This window comes from Andrena cerasifolii, chromosome 6 (assembly GCF_050908995.1).
Source record: "Andrena cerasifolii isolate SP2316 chromosome 6, iyAndCera1_principal, whole genome shotgun sequence".
Classification (NCBI taxonomy): domain Eukaryota; kingdom Metazoa; phylum Arthropoda; class Insecta; order Hymenoptera; family Andrenidae; genus Andrena; species Andrena cerasifolii.
The window spans coordinates 12,875,074-12,890,367 of record NC_135123.1 but is presented as its reverse complement, the minus strand read 5'-3'; the positions used below and the strand labels follow the sequence as shown (position 1 = coordinate 12,890,367).

The 15,294-nt window shown below is 49.5% G+C and overlaps 1 protein-coding gene across 1 annotated transcript; it reads left to right on the top strand.

Annotated features, from left to right (window-relative positions):
- The first annotated feature begins 2,377 nt into the window (after positions 1-2,377).
- Positions 2,378-13,735, top strand: LOC143370358 (venom dipeptidyl peptidase 4). Its single transcript, XM_076815375.1, has 13 exons — positions 2,378-2,625; positions 5,188-5,245; positions 6,096-6,337; positions 7,090-7,164; positions 7,375-7,427; positions 7,660-7,856; positions 8,080-8,249; positions 8,882-8,985; positions 9,481-9,941; positions 10,651-10,933; positions 11,521-11,715; positions 11,824-11,984; positions 12,325-13,735. Exons 1-13 carry the CDS (start codon positions 2,611-2,613, stop codon positions 12,639-12,641), a joined length of 2,331 nt encoding a protein of 776 aa, XP_076671490.1. The 5' UTR covers positions 2,378-2,610; the 3' UTR covers positions 12,642-13,735.
- The last annotated feature ends 1,559 nt before the right edge of the window (positions 13,736-15,294 follow it).

The window sequence follows — 15,294 nt, the reverse complement described above, 5'->3', positions numbered from 1 at the left end:
AGTACTCAGCGGGGATTAGCTGTATTGGTCAGAGGCTGGTCGAGGCTGGCATCATAAACGACTCGGCTCGGGCCCACTTCCGTGTCGCGTCACGTGTCCGTGCCAGATGAAAGATGCAGCGGGGCCTGCGAACTCACCAGTTTGCGGCTCCGCTTTGCTCAATGAAGGTTGCCTGACACGGCATTGACCCGGCGACTTATCACTCGCGTCACGGCTCCATCCCCGGGTCCACCTACGCGCCGATAAACTTTATCTCCCATCCTCTGTCTATATCTTAATACGTGCCGTATCTGTTGCACAAGCAGCTTCTGCTAATTGCTGCAAACTACGCGGAACCGTGGCTGAATATTCAACGCGATCTATATTTCCCTTGTCCAAGTTTCAGCGGGCACGCACGGGCGCCCTAAGGGGCGCGGACGCGAAGCGATTCCAGTGCGGGGTCCACTTTTTCATTATTCATTCCCGACCGCGTCTCTTGCTCGCGGTACAGCTGGTTACCTATGCGCGAAGCTCGTACTCGGATTAAGGTAATAAGAGGCTCGCGGCAGCTCGCAGATTAGGCTCCCCCTCTTCCCGTTTCATTAGCGTGAATTGATGCGCGCAAATAGCGGTGAAATTAGAGCTAAACTTCCTCTCCGTCCGCGAACATGATATTACAAAAAGCTGATCCCAAGATTTACAGGACAGGCGGGTGGGGGGAGTAACTGGAGCCCCAGCAGCATTCACTAGCGACGTTTCGTTTTTTAAGAGGACTCACGTTTCCAGGCAGCTCGTAAAGCCGTCGATCTGGGTCTACCCCAATCAAGCTCCCGCTCCCTTTTAACAGTGTCCGAGCGACGGTTTCTTTCGATTGGCGCGATAGCTGGCGGAGTGCAAATTTGAAGAGGAATTAGAGGGAACACATACGGGCGGGGTGGCGACGACTGCTCGAAGGAACGTGACGAGCTCACGTGACTGTCTCTAAACTGCTGGCTAGGAGGAAGCGCGCGAGTACTCTGGATCGATTGTATCCGAGGAGTGCACGAGGTGTCGCGGGTGACTGTGCCATTTTGTCCGAGTTCACTCGCGACGAAGATTGAACGCCAGGGAGCTCGGAGGACTCGCAGAACTCCGATGAGTTCGTAACGAGTTGCTGGTGGTACTGAGTAAGACACTGTTACCTCTCGCGCGTCGCACGTCCGCCGAATTGGCAATCCACGTTCGTTTAACCCGTTTCCCAGGAGATTTCGTAAAGCAGCACCCTATTTTAACAACGGGATTACTAGCAGCGACCGCGGCTCGTCCTCTTGATCAGAGCGGCATCGATTAACGGTTAAATTTTCAGCGCCACGCCGGGGCGCAGTAATTTCATCCTTTCCTGGACCGATTCGTCCATCGTTGGCACCGTAATCAAATCACCGTCGCCCTTGATACAACGCGTCGCAGCCGATGGAACGCTGTCGTTCGATAACCGCGATTTACAGCGGCGAATTTCGAAAGCTTACGAAGTTATTGACAGCGGGGCCTCGTGAATCAGGATTATTAGTGACAGCCGACGACGGGGAAAGAATGTGAAACGTCGAGATGAACGGTATCGCCGCCCGGGGGGAGGGGGATTCCAGCCGACGTTAATCCATTTCGATTTTCCCCGAATTTTATTTCCAGTGTATTCCGGGTCCCTCGCTCGGGCGTTCCCGCGAACCTCGAAACATTATTTCACACCGCATTTGGCACTCTGTCCAGGCTTCGTAACGTCAATTCTCTGGTCGAACATGTGCTCTGTGTCGAAACTCGGAATCCCAGAGGGAAAGCCCTCTGTTCTCTTGTAACCGAAGATAAGAATTACCGAATGCACACTAACGACCAACGATAAAGGGAGATAAAGCAGTGGCACGAACAGAACCATCGTATCAATATTGCGAAAGAGAGCGATGAGTAGAGATACAAAGTCCATTGGCGCGATAGAAACGCCGAGCCTCTGCGCTCTGCAGGAAATCACTCCGCTTGTATCTCTCGAAAGAAACGTCTGGAAAGAGAAGATGAACACTGGCAATGAGTGTGAATTTGATTAGCTAACGATACAGGCCGTAGCCTTCAGCGTCCTTCGCCTGGACAATACCACAATAGCTTCCAGCTGGCGAGACGCGTTACTTCAGCCAGCAAATCGAGTCCCATTCCACGTTGCAAGCTACTCGAACAATACCCACACAACCGAAAAGTATCTATCTTCGACGAGAACAGCAGACACAAGTACAGCATTCTCTTCTCTTCATTTTCAGCCAAACGTAACGATGTACCGATCCAATGAAAGCTTCTCAGACCGCTCCGCGGTCAGGGCCACTGCGAAGGAAGGAGGCTGAGCTTATCAGTGGATCGGTCATCGTGCGACATAAGCGGAATTGCTAAAGCGAGACGGGAAAGGAAAGCAGCAACGCGATACACCGGGTATGCCCCGTGTTTATCGAAGGAGGTGGGAGCACCTGCCACTTCCAGCACGTCAGGAAAGTACGCGATGGATCAGTCTGTGGTCGGCGCACCCGTGAGATCCATCCAGCCGCGGCGATCCCTCGATCATCGCTGAACAAGCTCGACGCGCGATCCTTCACCGAATAGTGCTGCCACGTGTTCGCCATGCCGTCGAAAGGGGTAGGTTGTACACACCCTCTCAGTCACCATCCAGCGCGAATAAGTTACCTTTGATCTTGGCCGACGGTGGATCAGTTCGCTAGAAGTTAAGGGGTGTGGTTCGATCGAGTGAGTTTTCCTTTGGGGTTACGGTGCATTCTGGCCCGATCTCTCCAGGCAGGAAGTAGGAGTCGGGGTGAAAAAGCGGGGAGTTCAACGGATCGCTGTCTCCTCGCACAGTGACTTACAAGTTTCCTCGGGAAGGATTACCGCATTCAATGCGCAAGGAGTTTTATTGCTCGTATTGGGGTCAGAGAAGCTCCACGATTGAGCACAGCAGTTACAGGTGCTAGAATGAAGTTAGCTTCCTGAATTCGCTCTAAGAAACCTGTGTCACTGTCTTCTGCGGAGATCGAAGGTGAATCTTCCTTTATTAGGAACAGCTAAATCTGTCCAAGCACCCGGCCGACTGTAGCAACTCAGAATCCAAGCCATTCCCCCAATCGATCGACACACGAGTGAGAGAATCTATCGCGAGTGTTGCAAATCCGCTGCACAAACGCATTTACTGCGCTCGCGCGTGTCGAGGAAAGAAAGCAACGACGTTAAAAAATGAAATACGACGAGGATGATCGTCGGTCCGTCTCGATTCTCGATTCTCGTCTTTCTTGGGATCGGCTCGCTCCCCCGGCGTTGTTCCCTTCGGTCCGTGGGTCCAGCTTTGACGTATCGATCCCGATAACTTCCCTCGGAGCCCTTCCTCGTTTCGTCAATGGAAAAGTTTGGACGGGCCGGGGCTTTCGTCCGGATTTATCGCCGACGATGCACTCGTCCCCGTCCGCCAGGGAAACTCGCGAAGAAGAGGCCAGACTGGAGAAAGGTTAAGATACGACGCGGCGGAGGGAAAAAGTGGCGGTAAATCGAGAAGGGTGGGTTAGTAATTGTTCGACGACGGGGGAATAGTTTCTCCGTTCTTCTTCTTCCCCCCCGGGCCGCTAATGACTCTGCCAAACGAAGTTTCCAGGGGTTTTTGAGAAATATCTTTCCGGTGTGCTTGGGAAATCGAGGCGGAACGGCGGAAAATTAACTCGCAACGCTCGCGAACGCGGTTCACTGTACTTTGGAACTTAAATGTTGCTCGAGAATCCTTGTAAAATGATTCCCAAGCTGCTCTTGATTGTATCGAAATTGATTTCACGGGGGCTTTAGGGAATCTTTCGTTTCAGACACCAAGAGCAATTGCTGATGGAAATTGCAGTTCTGTTTACAGCTTTCGCGGAGAGGGAACCGCGCTTTCCGAGTCGCTGGGACTTTTAACGCGATTGTTGGTTTGCTTAATTAACCAGCACTGTGCAGCGAAGCTTCCATGATTCGTTGATCGGGGGGAACGCTTTCGTTAAGCGAGTGGAACTCCTTGGAAAATTGACTCGTTAAGGAAGCGGGAGGAATATTATTCATCCGAGCGAGTGTATAATTTTCGAGGAATTTTTATCATCCACCGATTGGTCCACGTTCATTAAGAGGAGCTCCTTGAAGCGGGAGGATCGCCTTCCTCCATCAAGCGCAAAATCGTTTAAAGTAATATTTCCCAGCCACTGGCATTAATTACCATCAAGCTGACCGTGTTTATCGTCGCTTCTCGGCGAGTCAAAAATGCAGCCACTAATTTGGATAAGTTAATAACTCGAAATCGACCGTCGTCCTTCGCCAGCTGACCTTTGCTGATCGAGTGGAACTCCTTGACAAATGGCTCGACCACCGTGCTCCTTAAAACAGTTCTCGCTCACTGCCTCTGTCTGCCAGTAATCGTTGGCCAGTAGCGGACAAGAAACTCACGGTTTCGGTGCAGCCTCGACCTTCGCCACTGGCGGAATTGACGCGCAGCTGAGCGTGGGACTTTTAACTCGGAGCGAGAATTCCGCCGGCGCGTATCATTTACGGGACACGTCTGCTGACAAGCCCGTTTCCACAATGATCCATCGTCCTCGTGACCCGTCGCGGAGCCATTTAAACGATTTAAACCGAAACGAGGAAGCCGCGCGCCCCAGAAGCCCAACTTTCCTCCCGCGGCGAAACTTTTCCGCGCCCCGTCCGCCCCCGTCAACCCTCGCAGCATTTCTCATTCATAAACTCCCCGGTCGCTTGTACAGGGCCGGGCAATTTCTAAATCACGAGCCGAAGAGCCGGCGAGCGAGTCGTCGGCCTCTGATCTCTTCGGCTCCCGGCGACTTGGCACCGTACCCATTAAAAGTGCACCAGAAAGTTTCCAGCAGCCGCGCGACGATTTCCCAAGCTACGCCGCGAGCTTAAGCACAGCCGGGGGCGTAATTCTAGGAGGATGATTCCGCGGCTCTCACCGACTTCTCCACTCTCTCGCGGAATTATGGTCGCGCGCCTGCACCGGCAACTTTTATGCGCGGCACGTGTTCCTCCCCATTTCGCGTGTCTTTCGCGCCCCCTTCCCACCCTGTCTGGCTCCTGAAGACACTCCGTGGACAGGCGGCGTGCTGGGGGCCGAATTCCAGGCACGGGGAGGTTTCTCTTTTACGCTCGCGTTTCACGAGCAACGAATTCTTTTTTCAGGTGCTCCTGCTGCTGGCGCTGCAGGGATCCATGGCAGTCCTTGTCGCTGGAAAATCCAGTAAGTGTCCCTCTGTCTTCCTGCAGATAATCGCGATCCTCTTAAGCCGCTTAGGGAACGGATGTCCAAGGAACGCTCGGGCTGCCTCGAGATCGACGAATTGGCTGGCTAATGCTGCTCGACGATTTGCGTTATTTGCGCGGAGATAAGGTCCATCGCAACCTCGTGTTCGTTCATCGATCAACTCGGCACAGATATTACCTTTATTGGCCACGTTTCGGTGATCGAGAAACGCGCGATAAAAAAGATAACGGATCTCCAGGTGTTCTGCCTTGTCTTCTATTGGAACCGTTTTTTACCTCGAAACCGACCTTCAGATCTCGTTTATATTTTCGAATCGACGTTTCATGTAAATCGGTGACATTCGAGAGTAATTAAATGCTCTTAAAACGCGCCGCGGACGTGAATTTCTGTAGTGCTTCTCGAACGGGGAAGAAATTCAGGGAATTTGTTGCCCATTAACGTCCGAGTGACGCGAGCTAACTGGAATTTATTTGCGACGTGTCCACACTTTTTTCCTCAGCATCACTTTTTAAGATTTCGACGCCCATTTGTCCTCGCAGGTTTGTTAACGCGATTAGCCAGCCGTGTAATTTAGAAACACGAGAACACTCTGACTCGCAAACGCACAAATCTCGTGTGAAAAATCAATTTCTCGCGGAGCGTCGATTAATTTATCTTACTTTCGCGCTGATACCCTTTCGTCCTCCCTTCTGGTGCCTCTGGGCTGCTCCGTTTCTCCTCCCCGTCGCGTTCCCATTCCCGAGCATCTTTCCCCTCCAATTTGTCTCCCCTTTTCCTAGTGCGATCGCTTTCACGGGGTTCGAATTTTTCTCTGCCCAACGCGCAGTACCGCGGGTGATCGACAAAGACTTCCCCCGTTACGACCCCGTCGACGAGGACGATCAAGACGGCAAGAGCGAACCATTCAATCTAGAGGAGACTTACGACCAAAGTTTCCGGGCGAACGGCTTCAATGGTACCTGGAGAACGGACCAGGACATCCTTTATACCGATAACTACTCCGGCGATGTTCGTGCGTTCAATGTGACGTCGGGGATCAGCGAGATCATCTTGCTTTCGTCGATCACGGTGAGGCATATTAAAGCTCAGATCGCACGTGCAACGATACCCCTGCTCTCTCAGTGGTTCGAGACGGTCGAATCTGTCGGAGGGGAAAGGAATTGGGGAAGCTTCGAATTCGGGAATGTCGAGAATTCAGAGGCACTAACGTTGTTCGAGAAGTTACGGGCCTTCTTAAAAGCAGGGAAAGGAAAGCGTAGCCATCGGCTTCCGCGAGTCGACTTTGGAAAACCTGCGATGTGTGTAGCATTAACTAGACAGAAATTGCAAAGTTGTTGGGGGACTGGAAATTGAAGAAACTGGTAATTACTGAAAATGTTCGAGCCTGCCGAGCGAACTTTTATAAATTGGGATTGATTCCTTCCCGCTGGTCCGAGCTACGGCGCAGAAACTTGATCCTCAATCGACGCTGTTGATAAACTGATGCCACGTTATCGGTGCACGTAGGCAGTCGAAGATTTTCTGTGACGGAACGTGCGTTGCCCGATAACGGGATAAGTAAACAATAGTATCGATACTACAGATTAATCGAATATTCAATTAGAACCTTCTCCTGCAATATTTTGATAGTGTATTGATCGTTTGTCGTCGGACTTATCTGCCGACAATTGTAGTCGAGCTTGTGAAACTTTCCATTGAATTATCTGCCGTGATAAGTAATTCGCCCTAGATTTCCGGAGTAAACGAATTATATCGACAATCATAAGATTAGTTTTTATGTACGCTGAGTGAAGCGATAACTGTCCTTTATCAATTTTCAGAATCTTTACGACAAGCCTGCACTGAGCTTCTCCTACGACAGCTCGCACATTCTGATTGGCCACGATCACACGCGTGTAAGTGTTAAACCCTTTCGATTATTCGATGCTTTATTAAACTTGTTATCGCGCATCGAGGTTGCAAGCGTAAATCAATCCGAATTAGATTCCAATATCAGATTAGACAAAGCAGTATTGCTGTCGCTAACTTGTCGATAAAAATTTATATAAGAAAAGGCAATGGTACGTCGTCGGAAACTAAAGAAGAGATTCCTATCGTTTTTCCAGGGCTTCAGGTACTCGGTGCACCAAAGGTTCGTCGTTTACGACACCAAACGCAAGTGAGTGTTCCGCTTTTCACGTCACACTCGTCCCGATAACTTTAACGATTCCCTGATAAGTTGAATCGCGAAACAACGCGACGCTTTTGCAGCAGTAAAACTTTAAAGACTTGCATGATAATTTCGATGCACAATCTCTGGAACACATCAAAACCCCATTGCAAATTGAATTCTCCATTGGATTCCTTCTTTAAAGTCTTCCCAATCACGTATGGTCTTTTCGTTTGCGCAGAACGTACACGAAGATTGCAAATGGCACGCGTTTGCCATTAGCATTGTGGTCGCCCACCAAAAACGCTCTGGTTTACGTACTGGACAACGATATTTATTACGAGGATTTCACCGATGGCGGGAATTCTGTTCGAAGATTAACGCGCACCGGCGTGCCTGACGCCATTTATAATGGAGTACCCGACTGGGTTTACGAAGGTAAAAGGAAAGCGCGGAGAACGCGTTGGATTATTACAGGGAAATAGGAAATTCGAAATATTGTAGAATATACTGCACAGAATTATCAATAGTGAATATAAATTCCTACCCTCGGGAAACGTCGCTGCCAGAGCGACAGGGTGAGAGTAACGACGATCGCAGCTTATATCGCGATCATTATTCGCGATTAATCGCGGTAATTATCCAGACAATCGTTTCGCAGAGGAAGTTCTAGCCTCAGCCGTAGCCCTATGGTTCTCCCCCGATGGAAGACACCTCGCTTTCGCCACTTTCAACGACACCTCAGTGAAGGATATCTCGATTCTGTATTATGGGACACCGGGCAGCTTGGAGAATCAATATCCCTCGGAGGTGAAGATCAAGTACCCGAAGGTGAGCTTAACGGACCGCCCAAACTGCTGTCGAATGTGTTACCTCTCACATTCTTCAAAATTCCTCCCTTCTCCAATGTGATCTTTAACTCGAGCGAGGTAAACGCGATTCAAAGTCTCCCTGCCCTTCGCGCCGTTCTTCGTGAATTCTATTCACACCCCCTTGCAACGATCCAACGATTTCTGGAGCCGGAGGTGAAAGGAAAGTCTCGCGAGTAAAAATCGCTGGAATTGGATAATCGGTTCCTCCCTTTACCCAATTTGTCCGGCGACAAAGACAGTCGTCGAAGAAAAGAGTGGATTAGGAAGGGTGGTGGCCTTGCTGCCGCGTCGCCGGCTTTAAAGGCGGATGAAAAGGGTTAGCTCGCGTTTAACTCCCCGTTTTTCTCCTCCGCCGACTACTTTCATCCTCGCTGCATCGACATGTACGAGAACGGCTAATTGAATTCGATGTTAGACCCCTGTTTTTCGCAAAGTAATCTTTATTTTTTTCATACCGGAGAAAAGGGGTGCTTTTTTATATTATCAATTGTTCTCTAGGGGCCGGCAGACAATTAGTTTCCCTTTTTTATTCGATGTTAGTGTTTATTTTCGTGCGAGCACGCTTTTAAAGCGATTGCCGTTACTTTTCAGGCAGGCAGTCGCAATCCAATCGTGTCTCTAAGCCTCGTTGATTTGTCTAACCCGTCCTCCAAATTGGTCAATCTCCCATCACCAGCAGCTGACATCATAGGCGCGTAAGTATATTCGAAGCCCGAGCCTACGCCATAGAGTTGTCACGTCGCATTAACATGATTTTAAGCAACCAGTCCGTCGTTGACACTCATTTCCTTTGTTAGATACCTTATCTTCCGCGATGATTGGCAAGCTTCTATGACAGGCAGCCTGGTCACAGAAGCTTCTAGCATTTATATAACGCTCTGCAGCGGCTAGTACGACTGTAACCTATATTCGCGAACCTTTTCCTTCGCTCTCAAGGAATGGGTAGCTAGCGTTCGCAGTCAAAATTTATTAAAGCGATTTACATTGCAGTGCAAACCCCACTATCAAAGTTCAGCCAACTCTTCATCAAACCGATCCCCCTCTATGTTTTACCTAAAATGGCACTGCTAAATCATGACCCAAGTGGCAAAAAGCAGTCACAAGCGTCCGCGAACCTAAACTTCATCGTCAGCAGAAACTCCAGGCACTCTGTCCAGTCTGTTTCACTGAAGAAGCTTAATCCTCGACAGGGACAACATCCTGTACACCGTCAGCTGGTGGAACGACTCCCTGATGGCCACCTGGACGAATCGCATGCAGAACATGGCCCAGATGGTGCTCTACGACACGGAGGGCAGGGCCTACAACGTCTTCTACCAAGAAGAGGCAGAGGGCTGGCTGCGCATCTCTCCCCCGGCGTTTCATGATCAATACGTCATCATTCTGAAGCTGCAGGACTCCGGGACAAAGGCTGGGCGATTCCTCCATGCGACTAGATACGAGTACATCCATGGGAGATTGGTCAGACAGATGGACCTGACGCCTGGCGCGTCTGAAGTCATCTCCATCGCGGCTGTCGATCATAAGAGGCAAAGGCTGTACTACTCGGCAACCGGGGTCGACGAGCCTTCGCAGAGGAACTTATATTCGGTGTCACTGGACGGCAACACGAAGCCAGAGTGCATCTCCTGCAAGGTTCTTACTCCTGAAGGTGAATTTTTTCGGGGGAGAAACGAGGGGGAGCGTTTCCATTCGATTGCTTAGAGTGGTTCCAACTTGAGGGACGTTGACGTCGATTTTGGAGGGATCAGGCGATCCGGGGTGATCTTGTTCCGGGCTGCTCAGCGGGATTAGGGCCGGGGTGGGATTAGGAGTAAGTTGAGATAATTAGGGGATCGCTTGATCGAGGGAGTGTACAATATTTTGAGAGCTGCTTGTGTTATTAGGGGCATCGACTATCTTTAAGCGATTATATTTAGTAAGGAAGGAGTTGTAGGTGTCCTTCATAGTTTAGTTTCCTGATTCGATGAGAGATTCTCTAATAATTCCGAGTAGAATGAAACATCTTGCTTAACTTGTTTTCGTGTAACACAATCGTATTGTGGCCACGATAATCCATGGGCGATGAAATTACGTACGCGTCTATGAAGTCGTGGAAATATAAAAGAGACAATAACGCGCGTTCACTCGATAAAAGAGTTGACGTTTAAAGACACAGCGACATTTTTAGAACAGAAAGAACGACGATAAAAGCTCACAGTGGCACGATTTTTTTTTTTGTAAGACGATTGTCGATATTTGTGACTTCGCTGTCGCGCGGAAAATGCGTGCAGAAGGACGCTCGAAGATGTCAAAGTTGCTTAAGAAGAAACTGAAAAGGAGAATATGGGAGTCTCGCTGGAACGTCGCTTCTTTTTCAGGGAACACCTGCACCTACTCCTACGCGTACTTCTCGCCAGACAGCTCGCACTACGTGTTGGCCTGTTCGGGGCCAGATCCAACGACTATCTCGATCTTCGACGCCGATCACAGGCAGCTCTACACGTGGGAGGAGAATCTATCCCTCAGACGAAAACTGGCGAGTCGCGCGCAGCCAGTTGTCAAGAATTTATACGTCAAAGCGAACGGGTACAACAGCACGGTCAGATTATACCTTCCACACGATTTCGACGAGAGGAAATCGTACCCACTGCTGATCAACGTGTAAGTGTCTCTACATCCGCGATCTTGCAGCGGACATCGTCGAATTACGGTCGACAATAGCGAAGCCCTCGCTTCGGTGCAATAATCTCTCACGTCCCTCGCTGCACAGTCGGCTGTGATTTCCAATTTAAATCGGAAAGAAGTGCAGCAAACCATTTTCTACAAGAATGACCGAAGAAAGGCGCCCTTTCAGCCCTGTGAAACATGTTCCCATTCATCGCTCACGTTCCAAAGACTCTCGTTCGATTCTTCCTCCCCCGGCGACTTAAGTAAAAATTCCTTTGGCTGCAAGTGTGCTAGCCCCACTGAAACTGCGCAAAAAAACTGCTCAAAATCCTCCTCCTTAATCCTGAAACTCGTATTCAAACTGCCAGCATCCTAAAGGCGAGCAGACGCTTAATGGTGGCCGCGGTGCCATTAGGCTGACGTCCGGCGTGATTGATCTGCACCGAAAGAGAATCGCGATCTCCATTTAAAATTAGAGGCCCCGCTCCACCGTGTCCATGCGGCTCGAGGATAGAACGATGCCCGATCGATCCTTCTTCGATGCTTTAGTTTCACGTCGTTTCTCAACAACCGTTTCTCAGGTACTCTGGCCCGAACACCGTCAGGGTCACCGAGTCCAACACGCACGGGTTCGAGTCCTACATGGCCACCAACAGGAGCGTCATTTATGGACACATCGACGGGCGTGGGTCCGCCTTTAAGGGCAGCAAGATGCTCTTCGAGATCTATCGAAGCATCGGCACAGTGGAAATCGAAGATCAGATAACTGTTACTCGGTAGGAAGCACCTTGTCTTCTCATATTCTTTCCGTTTGGCTCAGAGCTTGAAAGCTGACATGTCTGTCGCAGCTCTCGAGATTCCTGACGTGATTTCTTATTGAACAGGGTGCTGCAGAAGACGTATCCTTGGATCGACGCGAACAGAACCGCGATATGGGGTGCGAGCTACGGCGGCTTCGCCACGGCCATGGTGCTGGCCACTGACAAGGATTCGGTTTTCAAGTGCGGCATATCGGTGGCACCTGTGACCTCCTGGATTTATTACGGTAATTCAGCATAACGCGCGTAACGCACTAAAATATATAAGCTAGCCACGGTAATTTATTATTGCCCAATGCTCGCCGGCAGCACGTGCTTAACCTGACGCGTCACGTTTGGGTTACTGCAATCTGTGCAGCAGCAGTCGAAAAATTAACTTCAACTTGGGGGGTGCCAGATAACTCGAGGGACAAACAATCGATTCTCCAATTTTCAATTTTTCCACGAGATTTGGGATTCCGTGTTTGCCGGAGGGAGTAGAGATTCAGACTTAGGGCGAGTCATAGCGGGCGAGAGTTCGCCAAGCAAAGGGTACCTACACCAATATTTATCCGTGATCAATCGCAGATACTATCTACACGGAGCGTATAATGGGGCTGCCCACCCCCGAGGATAATCTGGAGGGCTACAACCACACGGACGTGACCAGAAGGGTGGAAGGGATACGTGGCAAAAAGTTCATGCTGATACACGGGACCGCGGACGACAACGTGCACGATCAGCAAGCCATGCTCCTGAACAAGGCTCTGGTGGACAGGGACATCATGTTCGAGCAGCAGAGCTACACGGACGAGGCCCACGCGCTCGCTGGAGTCTCTCCTCACCTTTACCACACCATGGACCGATTTTGGAGCAATTGCCTGGGCTACTCCCGTGCCCACTGACCCGAAACACTTCTGGAATCGCGAATCGAGAAACTGTCGGGAGGTCGGCTATCTCCTCGACCCATGCATCTAACTTCGTGGGCGTTACTTGTAGAAACGAACCACTCTGTGACACTAGGATACTTTCCTGTGCCTTCGGACTACAGGGCCGTTTAAAAATTACTCAATTTCTTATGGTTCCTTCGAGATTGCCCGATAAAGATGACGAGAAGAGATTATTTTCCTCCCAGAAGTGATGTTAAGCAGAGGGATTAGATTTAGGAAAGAAGTTTGAATAGCAGACGAATGACCCAGGAATTGCTGCCTCGCTCTGAATCCTAATTCGGCAGAGGCGAGATCATCTCTACACGTGTTGACCACTGGCGTGCAGTTAACGCAAACGTTTGCAAAAGCAGAGACATCACGGGTGAATCGATACCTAAAGTGTGCTCGATGTATTCTGCGGCAGTCGAGCCAGTGACAAATGGATCGCGCTGGGGATGGAAGAAACTGATGCATTCGCAGCGATCGCTGCATCGTTTCTTTTCATTGAAACCGTTCAATGAACGGATAATGCAAGGGTGGAAGCGTGGTTGGTATCTGACGCGATAACTGTACTCCTGATCTTTGTTACTCTTGGAAAGAAAAAGCCGAATCTATACCTGTGTTCTAATTTCACCTAGCTAACTTCGCAAGCTGTATTTGATTACGTTCGACGAGCAATCACGAATTCAGAAGTATTTGGCGTTTGACGAGTCCATTTTTAGCGGGAAAACTGATCGGAGTGAAATAGTGGGGTGGCCATGGTGCACCCATTTCGGAGTAATTGGTCGAGGGAACGGAAAATTCTATGAAAAATGGGGCAAGAATGGTCATAAACGACAGAATGACGGGACAGAAAGAGCGTGGCATCAAACGTTTCGTTTTCATCGACGAGGAAGTAAAAATGGAAAGATAAAACGTTCCCACTCCTTTGGTTACCGAATCGATTCGGCTCTCGTCGAATTAATCGGCGATTCGCACGAGTTGTTCCGCGGGATTTGTTGTTTGCACGTACGAATTTCAGGAACCACGCGCTTCTCGACTCGCTGACCTAAAATACTCTTTCCCATCCCCATTTTCTTTCGTGCTGATTCTACCGCTATCTTCTCTTTCACCCCCTTTTACATTACACAGATGTTTCTTGCACCCTTGTTCCTTCGTTTATTTTCTTTCGATAGTTACAGCCCCTTCGCACTATTTTTCTTTCTTTGCTCTTCTTTCTTATCACGGGCTCCTTTGTTTCTTTTTCAGAGTTACCAGACCTTCGAATTTATCTGCACTTATCTGTGACTCTCCCTTTTTAATCCTGTGAAATAATTTTATATCTACTTCAAACCACTGTATTTAATTTTCCTTTTCGTTTTTCGTCTTTTGCTTTTGGCCTCCCCCGCAGATTTCTCTTTTTCCTCAATCTTGTTTGGGTGCTCTAAATCTTTCTTAAACCACCGGACTTTCCTCCATATTTCATTTCCTTCCCCGCAATTCTCCCTTTTCGTTTTTATCCAACCACCTTGGATCTTCTTTTGCTTACTTCCTCCCGTGTTCGTTCCATCCAATTTCTCACTTTCTTCTTCTTCTTCGACCACTTCTTTCGAGTAACTTCTCCTGCCTCCCTAACTTCAACCCCATGCCATTCTCGATCTTCCCTACTCTCTTACATCCTTTTACCTCCAACTAGCAATGGGCATTCGAACCTCTATCTCGGAAAGTGTTTCCCCTCGATACATTCAAGACCTTCCAAGCATTCAGCGTTCCGAAAATTCTTCAAAACTTCGCAGTCATTCACAATACAAATTTCAAGATGCTGAGCTTCAAAAACTCGCAAATAGGAGAGACATTGTAAACGATTCGACAATGTGTCACGTCGTGTCTGAGACCCATCGCTACCCCCGAATCACGCGCCCTGTCCACCACTTCTTCCCTCTTCTGGACCGTGAAACAGATTCAGAAGGACGGAAACGAAGTTTGTTATCCTTCCGCACGGTCGGCCCTGCGTGAGCCACGGCAACTCGATCGGCCGTTCTTCCAGCCAAAGGGGACTTTTGTGAAATTTAATCAGCCAGCTGGTATCAGTCCACCGTCGAGTTGCAACGACTCTTTCTCTGTGACGGAGTGGGGTTGGTAAACGTCCATCCTCCCTTTCGAGCTCAGTGACCTGGAATCCCGATTCGCCAGCCGACTGGCAAGAAAAATTCGCTGGCCGAAGGACGCGCGTTACACTCCGAAAAGTTGGCCCATCGAACGCGAATTCCATCACGGTCCTCATTTCCCTCGCAGCTAGCGGTGGTTGGGACCTTCGGCTAGCCACAGGAAGGGTTTCACGAAAGGAGTAACGAATTACTGGTCGCCCAGTAATTTCTTAAATATTATTACGAATTAATTATTAGAATAGTAGAAACTTCGTGCTGCATCGTGTAAATCTCAGCCATTCCTGTTCGCCGAGGAACAGCCACTCCGTAGTTAGCCTCCGCGTCGTTAATCTGTACTTGAGCGTGGTCTGGTTCCAATTCGCAACTGTCTTACCGTTTCCGGTCGCCCCCGAATTGTCCATTCGTCTTGGACAAACAATTTTTGAGCCGGCCTCGATCCGCTCACGAGAACAATTCCACGCTGTAATTCAAGCGGAACGCTG

Coding starts and splice junctions, on each gene's coding strand:
- LOC143370358 (XM_076815375.1), top strand. Junction 5,246..6,095: donor CCTTGTCGCTGGAAAATCCA/GTAAGTGTCCCT, acceptor CCCAACGCGCAG/TACCGCGGGTGATCGACAAA. Junction 6,338..7,089: donor TCTTGCTTTCGTCGATCACG/GTGAGGCATATT, acceptor ATCAATTTTCAG/AATCTTTACGACAAGCCTGC.